The 16,292-nt window shown below is 39.9% G+C and overlaps 2 protein-coding genes and 1 pseudogene across 2 annotated transcripts; 1 reads left to right on the top strand and 2 right to left on the bottom strand.

Moving 5' to 3' along the window:
* Positions 1–343: 343 nt before the first annotated feature.
* LOC143890558 (putative carboxylesterase 18 pseudogene) lies at positions 344–3,663 on the bottom strand (annotated as a pseudogene).
* Positions 3,664–8,435: 4,772 nt separating this feature from the next.
* LOC143890661 (protein NRT1/ PTR FAMILY 5.4-like) lies at positions 8,436–11,906 on the top strand. The gene is made up of 4 exons (XM_077395346.1): positions 8,436–8,584; positions 8,682–8,899; positions 9,957–10,462; positions 10,992–11,906. The coding sequence occupies exons 1-4, from the start codon at positions 8,479–8,481 to the stop codon at positions 11,806–11,808; spliced, it is 1,647 nt and encodes a 548-aa protein (XP_077251461.1). The 5' UTR covers positions 8,436–8,478; the 3' UTR covers positions 11,809–11,906.
* A 356-nt stretch (positions 11,907–12,262) lies between these two features.
* Positions 12,263–16,161, bottom strand: LOC143889401 (uncharacterized). The gene is made up of 4 exons (XM_077393587.1): positions 15,543–16,161; positions 13,789–14,000; positions 13,325–13,514; positions 12,263–13,235 (listed from the first exon to the last, which is right to left on the bottom strand). Exons 1-4 carry the CDS (start codon positions 15,574–15,576, stop codon positions 13,048–13,050), a joined length of 624 nt encoding a protein of 207 aa, XP_077249702.1. The 5' UTR covers positions 15,577–16,161; the 3' UTR covers positions 12,263–13,047.
* Between the last annotated feature and the right edge of the window lie 131 nt (positions 16,162–16,292).

Raw genomic sequence — 16,292 nt, forward strand, 5'->3', positions numbered from 1 at the left:
TTTACGTTTTACGGGCTCTTTCAATTTGTTTCCAAAAAATTCTATTTGTTGAGCTCGTCCTCGTTCAACAGGACTTTGCCCTTTTAGATATTGATTACTCTCTTTACCTATATTTTACGTACTAAAGAAAAACATCATAAGGTGATGAGATTGACATCTATTGCAATACTTATACATCACCAACCATATATATTCAGGTAAATAAAAACATATTTTAATAGTCAAAATTGTGTGGAAATATAAAAAATTACATAGGTTTATTTCATGAGTTTTTATATAATGCACGAACATGAGGTTGTAAAGCGGGGAAGGAGACAAGACCAAAAACCAAGGAAAAGTAAAAAACGGTGCTTTATCTTGGATTAAAAATCAAAGGTGAGAGGTTTTTTCTCTCTCTCCGCCCTTAATGAAAATGGTCGGCCACCATATAAGTTCTCTTATTACACAATAGACGTCGCTGTCGTATTTCAAATGATCTACGGCGGTCATTATTATGGGCCCCATATTGGCTGGCCATTTCAAACCTACCAGATAATCCCACCCGCTAGAAGTTGACCATTTGTTTTTTTCCACTACCCCAAGGCCCAAATTCATGGCTGTAGAAAATGGGATCCCCTTTCTAGTTTTTAACCCTTCGACCTTGATCGATTGCTTCATGATGAAATCCTTTGTCTCCTTAATTAGCATAAAAGATTCGGGCAATTCTGGAAATACATAAAATGCATGTATCGTATTGGGATACTCCACCAAATACGCTTCCTTTTCCGATTTCTTCATCCGCCAGTCCCGTAACGGGTCATATACCGACACGAAAACCAAAGTAGCGGGAAAAACCGACCCCGATATATCGGCCGATCTCGGGCCCAACACGTTCGAGGCCTCGTGGTCCCGGTCTGAACCCTCCGGCAGGAACACCTTCCATGCCCAGTCTGACCGTTCCACCGACACCAACGGCATGCCGACGAGTTGTAACTCGGCCAGGCGTCGGCTCCTCCCCTCCGAAAAACGGTTGTATCGCCACCACCCCAATAACTCGTATTGCTCGAAACTCAGACTGTGGCGTATCAGAGAGATCCTTCGGGCTACGTGGTGCGCGATATTGCCACCGGCGCTGTCCCCAGCGAGGAAGCATCGGAATAAGTCGGCAGTAGGGGCAAAACTCTCTATATCGGGTGAACTGTCGAGGTACCTGAAACAACCAATTACTCCAGAAGCTTGATCTGTTAGGGTTCGTGTTATTTAATCTTTTTACTTTAACACCGTGTGCCTCCGTTTGTTTTTGGTTAGCGTGAATTGTTAATATTAAGGAGTCGTTAGGTTTTGAACAAGAATGTGCCTAAGGTATGAAACCGTCTGAATTGGATTGCAGGAATTTTTAGGAAAAATTCGGAAAGGAAAAATATTCCAAAAATTTCCTACTTTTTTCCACATAAAAAACAATAAAACTTAGAACCTACCCTATTCAATTTTAGTTAGCATTTTTGCAAGACCTTCAATTTTCGATGATATTCCTCTAAATTAACATAACTATATCAGTTTGTTCTAAATCATATATAACAAAAAATAAAAAATAAAAAATAAAAAAATCCATCAAAAAAGTTTTTCTTGCAATCCAAACAGAGCCTACGGTTAGAGATGGTGTTATTTAATCATTTATATTTCAACAGTACCTGATAATGTCAATGCCATCCTCGCACTGCGCCGGTAATTGACGGAGACAATGACGACCGGGATCTCGCGAGAAAATAGAAAAGAGGGAGAAAGGGGTTGATTCGAGGCAACTGGACCTCCAAATGGCTCGATTCCAGAGGAACCATGATCTTCCAAAACAAAGTTGCCTTTGCTGTTTTAAAATTCATCTTCTCCCATTTCATTATATTACAACTACTTAAATACTAACACAAAGTAGTTACACATCACCCATCCACTTCCCCACTTACAACACACACCATCAACAACTAACACCCACTACCCTAAACACATACACCATAACTAACACCCACAACTCTAAAAACACATTCCCACAACTAGATAATAATTAGATTATAACTACCCATATACACTATAATTATATGCACATAGCATCTTTGTCTTCCATGCGATGGAAGGAGAAGAGACTATTTCAAACATGTTCTTACTTTTTTTTTAAAGTTTTCTCTATCTACTGGGTTTAGATGTTGGTTTTGAGAGAGAGAGAGAGAGAGAGAGAGAGAGAGAGAGGAGGGGGGTGTTTAGTAGGCAAGAGGCACTTTTTCTTCCTAGAGAAAGGCAATTGTCTTTGTATGATGCGACCCCGATAGAGAACAAAGGAGTTTTTGCCAAAGAAGTCTACTTTTTTTCTTTTCTGCAAAACAATATTCTAGCTTGACAATTTGCAATTAGAGTCATCACATTTGAGTGAATTTTGAAAATAAGGTCTTAGTCATCAATGTGTGACCAAAATACCCAGAGTGGATTTTTTTATTTTTCTCCTTAAAAGACTAAAAATAGTGCTTATGTGAAAAACAAGTTTTTAAATTTCAGTTTCGGCTATAATTTCGGGATCCACCGAAACTGAAATTTCAGCCGAAATCCCAAAATTTCGGTGTAGAAATAATCAAAGCTAAGGATTTTACTCCTGAAATTTCAGTAATTTCGGCTGAAATTCCGTAAAGGAATAAAATAATAATACAATATTGACCGAAATTTTAATATTATATTATTAATTTATTCCTTTACTGGTCACACATTGATGAAATTTGGTACGTTTCGGGAATTTTGGTTTCAAAACGTTTCGATTTTGATGTTGACTGCTCGATGATATGTTTTGATAGGGTGGATCAGACCAATTCAATTCAAACCCTTGCATCTGCAGGGGGCCAACATCGAAACCAAAACTTCGGATTTCAGTCAAAATTTAAAAACCTGGTGAAAAGACCTGTGATGCTCGGTGATATGTTTTGATAGGGTGGATCCGACCAATTCAGTTCAAACCCTTGCATCTGTAGGGGGCTACCATTTTGCCTTATGCTTTGATGGGGTAAGTGCCATGATCTCCTCATAAAACATATATGGGGTTCGGATCCTTGAGTCAAATCGTGATTTGAACGGATCTCTTAACATCCAACCTCGCTTCCAAGGCTTGCTCTTCCGAAGAAGATCCATTCTTCCGGTAGTCATGAAATAAGTCAGATCCGTGATACCAATTTCGGACGAAGAGAAGAGGAGGTTTCCTTTTCTTTTTTTGCAAGATTCTTTTTTTCTTTTCTCAACATCATTTCTCGAGGAACCAGAATGAAGAAGATGCGAGGATTTTCTGTTTTGTTATTTTTAATCTTTATTGTAATAGAAACTGTTTCACCTCGGCTGCAACTAAAGCGTGTCGTCCGATATCAGCCCATTGAATGGATGAGATTAAATTAGAAACTAGCTTTTTTAATCAGCCCATCACAAAAAAAAAAGTGGGCTACTCTACTGATTTAACACAAAAAAGTCAAAGCCCACAAGAGAGAAGATTTTGCGAGATATTTTGATTGGAGACAGAAAGATTAGGGATTTGCTAGCATCCATCGCAGAAGGCATTTCGCGAATGGCCTGTTGGTGTCAGAGCAGCCATCTCATGAATGAGGACAAAATCTGCTGTAAAGTGAGCCTGTGCGGCTGCTCTTACCTGCAACAGGCCATCCGCGAAATGCCTTCTGCTATGTACACCAGGAAATCCCGAAAGATTTTAAGTGAAGATTTATGAGAGGTCCTCTGCTCATTAAACTATATCAAAGTATCAAAATGCCAGCAACATACCAGATCCTTAAAATAGGATTTGCTAGGGTCCATCCGAAGGCATTTTGCGGAACAACCGCTGAGAGTGCAGCCACCTCAGATGAATAAAATGAATAAGACAAAATCTGAGCCTATGCGGCTGCACTCCCATGCAACAGATGTCCTGTGAAACGATGGTCCCTAGCAAATCCCCCTTAAATATGAGCAATACTTGGCTGCCTAACGTGAGGGAGGAACTTACTGCCTCAACCAATCACATGCTGACACCTCATTAATTGTTTAGAATAAAAAAATAAGCGATCCACTTTCACTTTGATGAGGTGTCACCATGTGATTGGTTGATAGGCAGCCAAGTATTGCTCCTTAAATATTATTAAAATAAGTCAACTGCATTAATGCATTTAAATTTTTAGTATTATTTATCAACCCAACCCATTAAACTGTAAACAAAAGTTTTTTGCTAATAAAAGACTCATAATTTCACAACCTGTATGGAGGATGGAAGCGTCCGAAGCATTATCTCTGATGGGGGATGAAAAACAACAACTAATGAGTTGTTGACACGTGGCCCCGGAAGGATCCACCACGAATTCGACACCTGTCCAGGGGTAATCCGATAATTACCTGAGAGTAGGTAAACCTAAACCCACGGAAGGACCGACACCTGTCCTGGGTTGGTCTTCTGACCTCGTGCGCTCTTGTGCAGGACTCAGTTCCTTCACTTCAGCTCCTCAGGTCATCTAGCTCAGCTCTTACGTCACTGCCGTATCTGTTACCGGTTTTAGGCCTAACAGATTGGCGTCATCCGTGGGACCCGAACTAAAAGTTGTTCGAATCCCCTATACAAAATGGTAGGGCGGAAGAGTGCTCGGGTACCAACTGCACGAACTACCCGAGCTGTAGTACCTCACGGGGTTCGAAGTGACCGAATCGCCTCGCAGGTAGTAGCTCCCTCTGCAACAGCAGAGCAGGGCCCGGCTCATTCGGAACACCTCAATCCCACTCCCACTCCGGATCAAGTGCAAGCTCTCTTTCAACAGGTGCAAGCTCTCTTTCAACAGATGACTACTCTTGTCGATCAATACCAACATCTGATCCAAGCGCCTCCCCAGCATCCCCCAGAGGCCCCACGACCTGTACAGAAAAGGTCGAGTGCCCACAGGGGAGAGCCAGCGCGCCCTAGTGGAGACCGGACCCACCACTCCACAAGGCGAGTCCATCATTCCAAAACCAGGCATGCCCATACAGAGCCTCACCACCACCGGAGGTCACAATCTCGCTCCGCGCAAAAGCACCAAGCCAATGAAGACCGTGCGCTACGGGAAAGATCTCGGCATCATCGAAGGAGTCTGAAAAGTCATTCCGGCTCTGCTGCGAGCCCCTCAGTCATTCCGGTTTGCAAGAACTATTCTACGATCAAATGCCGGATGGAATGCGGAGCGTCGGGTCCGCGGCTTTTCTTAGCATTGTTAGCGTTGGTAGCTTCTTGAACAACTTTATAATTTCCTTCGTGGAGAAGATAAGCCCAGAATGGTTAGCTAGTGATCTTAACCATGCGCATTTAGATTACTACTATTGGCTTCTTGCAGGGTTGAGCACATTGTGGCTTGTTTTCTATATGTTTGTAGCTAAACATTTTATTTATAAGCAAATTCATGGCTCTTCTCCTTAAATTCATGTGTTTGAGGGTTGGATCTCACTTCTCGAATAGTAGCATAGTCACTAGATTCTTTAGTAAAGTAAGGTGCAATGAAGCCTTATCTTCTTCATTCATTTTTTTCATCAGCATTATGAAGCTAATCTAAAAGCTAGTTGAATTTCGTCTTGTGTTCCAAAAGATTCCTGTCATTTTGCATCTTCAATTCATACAACTAATGTTTCGTATAAAAAATGTTTGCTAAGCTTTTTTGACATGAAAGGTGTTCTAACTTCTCCTATAATTCTGGCGCATATTCGTCCTCCTTAACATTAAACTTAATGTTCAAGAAAAACTATCTTTGGGGATAGCTAAAATTCATCGCCAAACCCGTAGGGGTGTGGCTCTTTGGAGTAAAGTCATGCGTATGCTCCCAGTGACGCGAGTTCAAATCTCCACCCCCCCGGGGGTTACCTGATGCACGTGGTTTACAGGTGGTTGCGTGCATCCGTAGGGAATAGTCCTTCCCTAAAACTTGGGGTGGGGATACCCTATGTCATAAAAAAAAAATATCGCCAAAGATGGTAAAATTGTCGCCAAAAGTCATTAGTGACGGATAAATAGTTGTTGCATTAGAAGGTGTCACAAAAGTGTATTTGTCACACTCCGACTGCACTGTGTAAATATTGTCTGATTCTGGGTTTACCCACCCTCCCCGGTTTTGTAATTCAGCCGCACACCGTGCACGACCTACTCTCTAGGGCTTGCTTGGAGATGCTGAAAACACATCTGCACAGTGAGAAGGAGAGTTCACACGTATAGCACATGAGCTTTCTGACCTTTCTCTCCCTTTTCGATGTGGGATCGTATAATCCACCCCCTTAGGGCCCAGCATCCTCGCTGGCACGCCGTGGTACGGGAGGTACGGCTCTGATACCATTTTTGTCATGCCCCAACCCCACTGTATAAATACTAATGTCCGATTCTGGGATTACCCACGCTCCTCGGTTTTGTTTTCCAGCAGCACTAACCGTGCACGACCCACTCTATAGGTCCACCCCTTGGAGATGCTGAAAACACGGTTGCACAGGGAGAAGGAGAGTTCACATATATAGCCCAAGACTTTCTCTCCCTTTTCGATGTGGGATCTTATAGTATTACTGATGGATCTTGCATAAGTTTTTATCTGTCCCTTTAAGCGAGGTAAATGCAACAAACGTTTTCGTTGCCAAAGATGAATTTATTATGTTTTTAGAAAATAGAATATATTTTTCTTGCGACGACTATATATGGATAGTGACAATTAAATATTCATCGTTGTGCATTTAAAAAAAATCGCGGATAGTGTATTTTAAAAAGAAAACCGCGGATATTTTGCAACGGACAGTGTTGTCACCTTTTAGACTATTAGGGCAGAATAAAAACCATCGGTAATAATATTATATTTTTTTTAATATTTTGATTTTTTTTCTTTGGCGTAACTATAACTTTTATGATTTTTTTCCTGTGGGTAATAGTGCCTATTATCGGTTCTTCACATCAATAATACAAAACACAATAAAAAGAAAGGAATTAACATCTGACACAAACTTTTTTTTATAATAGGTGCGAATTCACCTTATCCTATATGCGTAACAGTTAGCCCAGCTCGGTGAGCGCATGTGTATGTTTAATTTTGTTCTTGTTAAAATTTACTTATCCAAATGATTCCAAAGCCCCTTGAAAGGTCCAATCCTTTGTCTCCAAACCACCTCTAGTAAGGAGGCAAATGTTTCTTCAACGTTCTAATGTGGGACTAAGAGCCCGTTTTGGATACCTCATATTTTGTATTTGTATTTGTAATTGAGTTTTGAATACAAAATGAATAGATCCGACAGCTCATGTTGAAGGAGACAGAGAGGGAAGGGGGTACTTCCTACTGGAGGGGAGAGGTTTAGGAGCAAAGAGGGGGAAGGAAACTGCCAGATCTGTGGATTTCCAATTACTTATTTTCACAGTATATTTGAAAATCTGATTTTTTTTTCTCTGTCAACCCCTGATTTGGAAATCCGAGGATTTAATCCGGATCCAAATCACAATGCAAAAAGGGCAGCAAATGTGAGAAATCAAAATCAAAATCTTCTCGGCATCCAAACAAGCCCTAAATGTTTTGCATTGGATTTCAAACGTACCCTCACAACACACTTGGTCTAGGGTTCAAGTTTTTAGTCAAAAATTGAGAGAGAGAGAGAGAGAGAGAGAGAGAGAGAGAGGACATGACTATCTAGAAGCGTGCTTTGCAGATTTTGCCGTTAAAATAACCAGATATGATTTGAAGGGATGAATACTGAGCTCGCACATTGGAGCTTTTTTATATCACACTTTCCATGAAAATGTTAGAACACTGCTAGGAAAACGGGATTCCGTTTTGAGAAAAAAAAAAAAGGCTTCCACCATTTGAGCCATGTCCGCTGAAAGACAAATGGAGGGAGCTCAAATCCCCATAAAAGCAATAAATACACATTTAAAATGATCAAATCAAGGGTCATTTCAGTCCCCTTTTTATTTTCCAAACGGAATCCGGTTTCCAAAGTGTTTTCCAAAATGTTATATACATATAATTTGAGTGATTTGCTACACAATTCGCAGATGACTTTTGTATGAGAGAACAGCCTCAGATGAATTAAATGAATAAGACAAAATTTGCTAAAAACTGGGCCTCTCTAATGCAAAAGTCAGTGGCAAAATGGCTTTATGAGAAATTGCCTAGCAAATCCCATAACTTAGTAGTATGTAAGTGGCCTCCTTACTTTATCATTAAATTAAGTAAATTACATGTATTGCAGTCTTATTTATCTCCATCCATATATCGGTGTGCCCAACCATTAAACTATATATATCACAATGCCACACAACATATCCTTCAAATATTATATACAAATACAGAGTCGAGATGTCAGCTGCATACCATATGCGTAAAATAAGTGAAATTCATTTAATGCATTTAATTTGTAGGCCATTATTTATCTCCATGTTGGGACCCAACCCAACCCAACAAAAAGTCTTTGCTAAATATACTCATAATTTCAGTAGTGGTATGGAAGATGGAGGCCTCCCAAGCATCATCTCCTCTTCTAAATCATCATGAGGAGAAATCTCAGGTGAGAAAGCCATCTATAGGAGGTTGGAGATCCGCCATTTACTTAATTGGTAAGTTAAGCCAGTAAAACCCACTCTCTCCTCAATTTGTTCTCTGCAGTTTATTTGCTTTAAGTAATCTCTTAATCTTCAAATCATCCTTCTCTAGTGGTGGAAGTTGCAGAGGGATTCGTCTTTTTCGGCATCACTGGAAATCTCATAATCTTCCTCACGAATGTGTACCATGAGTCCACCGTTAATGCGGCCAAAAGTGTCAACCTCTGGTTTGGCATAGCCGAACTGTTTCCATTACTTGGTGCATTTGTTGCAGACTCCTACTTGGGTCGCTATCGGACCATCATCCTCTCCTCCTTAATTTATCTCCTGGTACTCACGTTGATCATAGTGCTTCAATAATTTTAGATTTATTAGTGATTTTCTTTTTATTATTAAAATTTTGTTTATTAGGATTTTATTCAACTGCTCGACTCAGATCGGTACCCAGTCGACTCAACTTGATATACTCAGTTAGCACTCGATGAAAAGTCGAGGGGGTTTTCTAATTGAAATATCTAGACTGTTTTATTTAATTATTCGACAGTCCTTTTGGGAGAATTTAAAAAAAAAAAAAAACGAAGATGGCATTCCCCTCAATCTATTGAAATCTTTGGGGCAACTGATTTTCCACAGTAAGTTCTGGAGATTCTCATTCTCCCGTTTCCGGCAGTTTCTTAAGCGGATATATTTCTTCATATAATCAGCAGTGGATTCAATTTCTAGGAGTCGAGTAAACTCGGCTGAGTTTCGAGTCAACTCAAGAAGTTTTTTTTTTTTTTGTATTTTGTCTACCACTCTTTACTAGTTACTACTATTGTAACTACCATCATTTTATGTTATTACTTGGGCCTTGTTAGATTTTGAATTTTGCGAGCGGATTGTGAGTCCAAAACTGATTAGGCTACATTCGTTTTGGATTTTGAGAATTGGTATTGAGTTCAAAACTGATTGTTGGACTCAGAAGGGAAATGATATCCCTCCCTCCTGTAACCGTTTCTGTGAGAATGGTTCACTGCTTGAGGATAAATTCACTCCTTTTAACCTTTTCCTTTGTCTTTAAAACTAAATGAACGTTAACGCGGGGGGGGAGATTTTGGTCTCAAAAATCAATTCTCAAGATATAAAACAAATAGAGCTTATTGAACTCAAATTTACGTCCCATTTTTAAGATTTTGAGAGCAGATTGTAATTCCAAAGCTCATTATTGGGCTCAAACTAACGGTTCAATTTTGTGTCCAATAATTAGTTTGGGACTCACAATTGGTTCTCAAAATCCAAACAAACAAGGCCTTAATTTTAGGTCCAATTGATTCTCAAAATAAAAAACAAACAGAGCCCTAAGCTTCATATGTGATTAGCGAGATTAATGGAGTTGGATTGATTTCAGGGACTTGTCACCTTATCGGCGGGGAATTTTTTTGGGTTCGGTAAACTGTCATCTTTCATTTCTCTTTATGTGATCGCCATTGGACAAGAGGGACACAAGCCATGTGTGCAAGCTTTCGGAGCGGATCAATTCAATATAGAGATTGAGCAGCAGAGAGAAGCTAAGAATTCCTTCTTCAATTGGTGGTACTTTTGGAAATGCATTGGGGGGGCCACGGGACAACTGATCGTCCCTTACATTCAAGAAAATGTGGGATGGACGGCCGGATTTGCAGCTCCCACCATTGTCATGGCCTTTGCATTTTTCGTCTTTCTCTCTGGAAGGAATTCATACAGACAACAAGCTCCGAGTGGAAGTCCGTTTACTCGTGTTGCACAAGTCCTTGTTGCAGCCGTTTGCAAGTGGCGCCTTTCTTCTACAAAGGACATTGGTGATGAAGAACGGGTTTCGGTAGCCATGGACGTTTCTATTGGAACTAGCCGGCTCGCTCGTACCCATCAATTCAAGTAAGTTTCGGTAGCTTAGTTGTTAATCTATTTAAAAGTACCTAATCTACCACCCGCCAAATCCAACGGTTAGATCTGAATAGATATGATGTTCTCTAGACCAGGATGTAGATGAATATATCCAAAAATTGGTCTATGACTAGTTCGAAGACTATTCATGAATATTGCCGGGGCATTGGTTAAGACCCAACAATTACACAATAATTTAGCTTTAGAATGAGGCTTCTTGGATGGGGGCTGGGATCATCCGATCAAGGTGAGGTCAATGGCAATGGAATAAGCCTATGGTCGTCAGCGGGTCAGTCGGATCGTTAGATCTCATCATAGGGCCCGAAAAGTAGCTCTCGGTAAAGAGTCAACACATACCACAGCAACATGTCACACCTAGGGCCCACGTGAGTGGCTGTAAGGACCCTAATAGCCACTGTCCTTTTACCAATTTTCTTGTAAAGAACAAAACATGGACAAACATGGTTGTGTTGATATCATTTGTCATTTTATTTCTTGCCCTTAACTTAAGGAATTGTAGGTTTTTGGACAAAGCTGCCATCAAAGACAAGGAAGATGAGTTAAGTAAAAGTAACTGGAGGTTTTGCTCAATAGCTCAAATAGAAGAAGTGAAGTTACTACTTCGTCTTGTCCCCATATGGCTTTGCTGCTTGATGTATGTAGTAGCATTCTCTCAAGCCAGCACCTTCTTCACCAAGCAAAGCAGCACCATGAACACAAATATTTCCTCCAAATTCAAGCTCCCACCTGCTTCCATGCAAGTCACAATTGGACTAGTATCAATCCTGACCGTGCCGATCTACGATCGGATTCTCATTCCTGTCGCTCGAAGAATCACCGGAATCCCATCAGGGCTAACGACACTCCAACGAATCGGAATCGGAATATTTCTCTCCGTGTTCGCCATGGTGGTAGCAGCTCTAGTAGAGATGAAAAGGCTTAAAATTGCCACACAACTTGGTCCCGCTGATCAACCAAATGGGATCGTTCCCATGAGCGTGTTGTGGTTGCTTCCGCAATACGCCATTTTCGGTGTTGCGAACGTGTTTACGCTAGCAGGTTTGCTAGAATTGTTCTACGATCAGATGCCGGACGGAATGCGGAGCTTGGGGTCTGCGGCTTATCTTAGCATCAATAGCATGGGTAGCTTTTTGAACAACTTTATAATTTCCTTTGTTGAGGAGATAAGCCCAGAATGGTTAGCTAGTGATCTTAACCATGCACATTTAGATTACTACTATTGGCTTCTTGCAGGGTTGAGCACTTTGTGGCTTGTTTTCTATATGTTTGTATCTAAACATTTTATTTATAAGCAAATCTATGGTTCTCCTCCTTAGATTCATGTGTTGAGGGTTGGATCTCACTTCTGTTAAGATGTTGTGTTAACTTGAATGAGATTTATATTGAATAAAATTCTAAATTTATTTTTAGTAAATGAGTTTGTTGGACTTCCCAAGAATGAACACGCAGTCTAGTAATTTCCGAACGGATTCAAAATCCCGTGTGACTAACCCCTCATCTCCCCTATATGGTTCACAACCATTAACATTTATTTTCTAAAACTTTTTGGGCAGTGATATTTTCCCCCTCTGATGGGTATTTTCCCCCCTAAAACAGAAATCGTTAACTTTTCAGGCTTTTGGAATCGTTAACTTTAACAAAAAATGCTTAAAACCCTTTAAATGCAAGACGATAAACAAGCGGAGCGCATGTTTATCAAAACACTTGGCACAGATATCATTTCCCTACTTATAATGACTTATATTTTCTTCATTTTTGGCAGCATGTTGTGGCTGATTACCTCTGTTGCAGTGTAAAAAGGTAGTAATAAATGCACTAGAAGGAGGCTGGCCCAGGGAAGAAAATGGGGGTGAATATATCACTCCCCCTTCATAATATTACGGATGCAGATAATGGCATTCCTCACTTTGTTTTACACTTCTCTGCTTGGATGTTGATATCAACTTGTGTAAGGTAAGAAAAGCTAATTAAAAAACTGTAAAACAATGAGCTGCGTCATTATCAAAAAAATGGCAATGTGTTAGTAGAGCACCAAGAACTGGAGTTTTCTGACCATCGGCGAGAGACACAAGTACAAAAAGGAAAATCCGAACATAGAACACAACATGTAACACATAAATCAGTACACAGTATCTTCCAGGGCAGTCTTCTGCAAACACAAAAAAACTGCTCTCGTTGTCATAAAAAAAAACACACAAAAGGAAATCCCCACAAAGGACACAACACGACGCTTCATTAGTAATGAATCCACAACTTTTTTGGAGTCCAGAAGCATAAAAAACATATTAGTCAAACAAGAAAAAACAAAAGCAAGCCCACATCCCAAATCTAACTGCAACTATTTAACCCAAAAACTAAAACAACTGTTGATTCTACAGCCAAAACTACCTACAATTTTTGAATGACTACAAAGTACTATAACCTAAGCAAACAGATATTTGCTTCCTCTACCCTTCCACCCCATGAGTACTACAAGTTCAGTTAACACGGAAGGATACATTAACCAGTCAAGTACTGCAAACAGGAGAGCAGAGACATACATTACCCAGTTGAGATTAGTAAGGAGGATAGGCAATTGGGTTTCTGAACTCGTAAGTTCTCGAATGGTACGAGACTCGGCTCGAGCGAGCCTCGAAATGGCTTATGCTACCCAACGTCGCCCCAAGGACACAGCTACTATAGTCAAAGTTGTTGGCATTGGAATCTGATCTATATCCGTTACTCACTATCCCAGGAGTAAGTGCTGTGTATGATAAAAATTACTTGGAAATAAGAATGCATAGCATGAATATGAGGCTAATAAGTGGTATTAGTCTGAAAAAACTGAATCACCTTGTGGATAATGTGGAGAGATTGATTGGTTGTATGCTGAAAACCTACATGGTGTCAACAACTGCGGCGGATCTTTAAAATTTTCAGTGTTGTTTAGCTGCCGGGGCTGTGAACTTGGTTTAGGTGCCGAGTTTGCCAAGGGCGTTACGGGAATTGTCAAATTTTGAGAGGGCCTGTCCTGCCCAGAAATCTGTTCCAATGTCCAAAAATTACCAGGAAGGTGAATCTCATGTCACCAATAACGAGGCATGAACCAGAAAGATCCAGAATCCTCGTAAAAATAAAGCCAGAATGCCACAACGGTTAGGAGTACGACAATTTAGAAAGAATCTGGATGTGGATATTCGTTATCGGGACTTCTCTATGATGCTATATATTGTAGAGAAGAGAACTATGAAATAGATTGAGTTTTAGGACTATGAAATAGATTGAGGTTTAGGAAGCATGAAAAAATAAAGACGCACCGCAAATTTCAGTGTCCTATTGTAAAGAGACACAAGACCAGAGAAAAGCTTGATGGCATAATTTGCAATCTCCTCAGTTTCATACTCTGCAAATGCAAAGCCTTTAGGGCGACTGGATTCCTTATCTCGGGGTATGTATAAGTCTACTATACGGCCTGCCTGAACCAGAATCTCATACAAGATTCTATCGTTCACCTTCTCATCCAAATTACCTATGACAAATATAATTAGATAGAAATTAGAACAAGAACAAAGATCACCACCACCGGCTTGCATATAAAGTTGAAATGTCCACTAAACTATAATCTCACAAAGGACTTAGAAAGAGTATAAAAATAAGATCAGAGGTGGCAAGGAAACATCTGGAGCCCCTCGTTCTAACAGTGGCACTCCCCTCTTCATTTTACAATTTTCTAATTGTCCCTTACGCGGCTAATAAAAAAAACATTTAATGACATGAGGATGCCATTATGAAAATAAGGGAGTGGGATGACATTTCGCAAGTGACAGTAAAATCAATGATATGATATATGATGCAACTATGCAAGAAGACTCCTGGAGAACCAGGAGTGCTTACAGCACGAATTGGGACTTACACTCATCGTGCCTCCATTAAAATCAGTGTTACAAGAATGAAAGGAAAAGCTGATTTCAAGGAAATCAGGGCTAAGAAAATGAAAAATGAAAATGAACTGTTTCAAAATGTGGATGTGGGCGAAAAAACAGCCAAATCAAATCCTATTTGACTTGGCGTGAAGTAGTCAAGCACTCGGTTGACACGGCCGAGTACTCGCTTGATACGGGAGGGTACTCTGTTGGTGCAGTCGTAACTCCAGAGAGTCAGAGGAGTTTTGATTGGCTTTGAGGGAAAATCGTGGACTAAAAGAAGAATCAGCCAAGGTAAAAGCTAGTTCGACAATGATACGTATGAGTTTTGATGCTGCTATGGAAAAATGAGGTAGAAAGTAGCAAGCAAACTGGGATAAGACATAAAATGGAGATGTAAAATGATGTTTAGGTGAGGAGAGGAATAGTCAGAGGATTAGAGTTCAGGGATGTGTAATCCCAATCACCATAATCTTCACACGAGCAGAAAAATAATACTTTCACCCGCATTAGCAGAGAATATTAATAGAAAATGAAATTATGGCAACTACAGCACCAAGTGCATGATAGCATGACTAACCCATTAAACATAAAAATTATTAAAACAATACAACTAAACAGTGTCACTACAGAAACAAAGAATCTGAGATGGGATTATAAGGGAAGATAAGTTCATCAACTGAGGAAACAGTTAGCCAATTTGAAGAGTTCAAAATAACGAAGTCAAGGAAAGAGTTGTGAATTTTATAACAAGCTGGATGATGATTCATCTAGGTCAAAGTGCACACATCATTCTGCATATATCAATCAAATGATCTGTGACGACCCGGATTTGGAGCAAAAAATTTTACATGATTTTTTTTTTTAAAATCCCAAATTCCAAATCGATACCCCAAAAAGAGAAAACAACAAACTAACTAATTTTATCCCATGAAGCAAAATCCACCAAAAAAATAAAATAAAATGAGCAATTCTAAATAAAAAAAGAATGCACTAAGGAAAAAAAACAGCATTTAAAAAACATGTTCCTACAGGTGTAAGAAAAACATGAAAGGAAATGCATAAAAGATTAAAGCAAGCTTTTTAACAACATTTTTCCCTCACCTGTAAACCAGATCCAAGAAACACATCAAAAGAATTAAACTCACCTACATATACGGTGCAACCTGGATTTCCGGGCATTATACCTTCTGTAATCAAAAGAAAATTCGGGAAGGAATTGATCTACGAACGAGATTTAGATCTCCGCCACCGAAAAGCTAGATCTATAGAGAAAAAAGATCTAATAAAAACGGCCAAAAATAAATAAATAAACCCTAAAAATCGAACCCTCGATTCACAGTCTTATTTATATAGTCTCGACTCTCGACTCTCAAATTCCTGTCGCCTGACTCTCGACTCTCAAATTCCTGTCCCCTGATAAGGATTTAGTCGTGAGTCGTGACTTCATGGGCTCACTTTCACTCTCCCTTAGAAAATATGGAATTTGCTAGCGTCCGTTGCATAAGGCATTTCGCGGAGGTGCGTTGCACGAGGGAGCAGCCACATAGGCTCAGAATCTTTTCTTCTTTTTTTTTATAATTTTGTTATGTAAGCTGGGATTAAACTCAGAATCTCTTTATTTCAACCATGCCAAGTCCAGCAGTTGTTCTAAAAATATATATAAAACATCAATCTGAAATAATATTTGGACCCCTTTTCTATCATTTTCACTCCCGTTTAGTTGTCTTTTTTCTGAATCTGACTTTATTTCAGGTAAAGTTGGGGATTTAGGCATTTCGCGGAGCAGCTGTTGCATGAGAGAGCAGACACCTTGATGAATTAAATGAATGAGACAAAATCTGAGCCTATGTGGCTGCTCCTCGTGCAACAGGCGTTCCGCGAAATGCCTTCTGCGA

Source organism: Tasmannia lanceolata, unplaced genomic scaffold, assembly GCF_043159265.1.
Source record: "Tasmannia lanceolata isolate RefF3 unplaced genomic scaffold, GAP_Taslan_0.1 ptg000013l, whole genome shotgun sequence".
Classification (NCBI taxonomy): domain Eukaryota; kingdom Viridiplantae; phylum Streptophyta; class Magnoliopsida; order Canellales; family Winteraceae; genus Tasmannia; species Tasmannia lanceolata.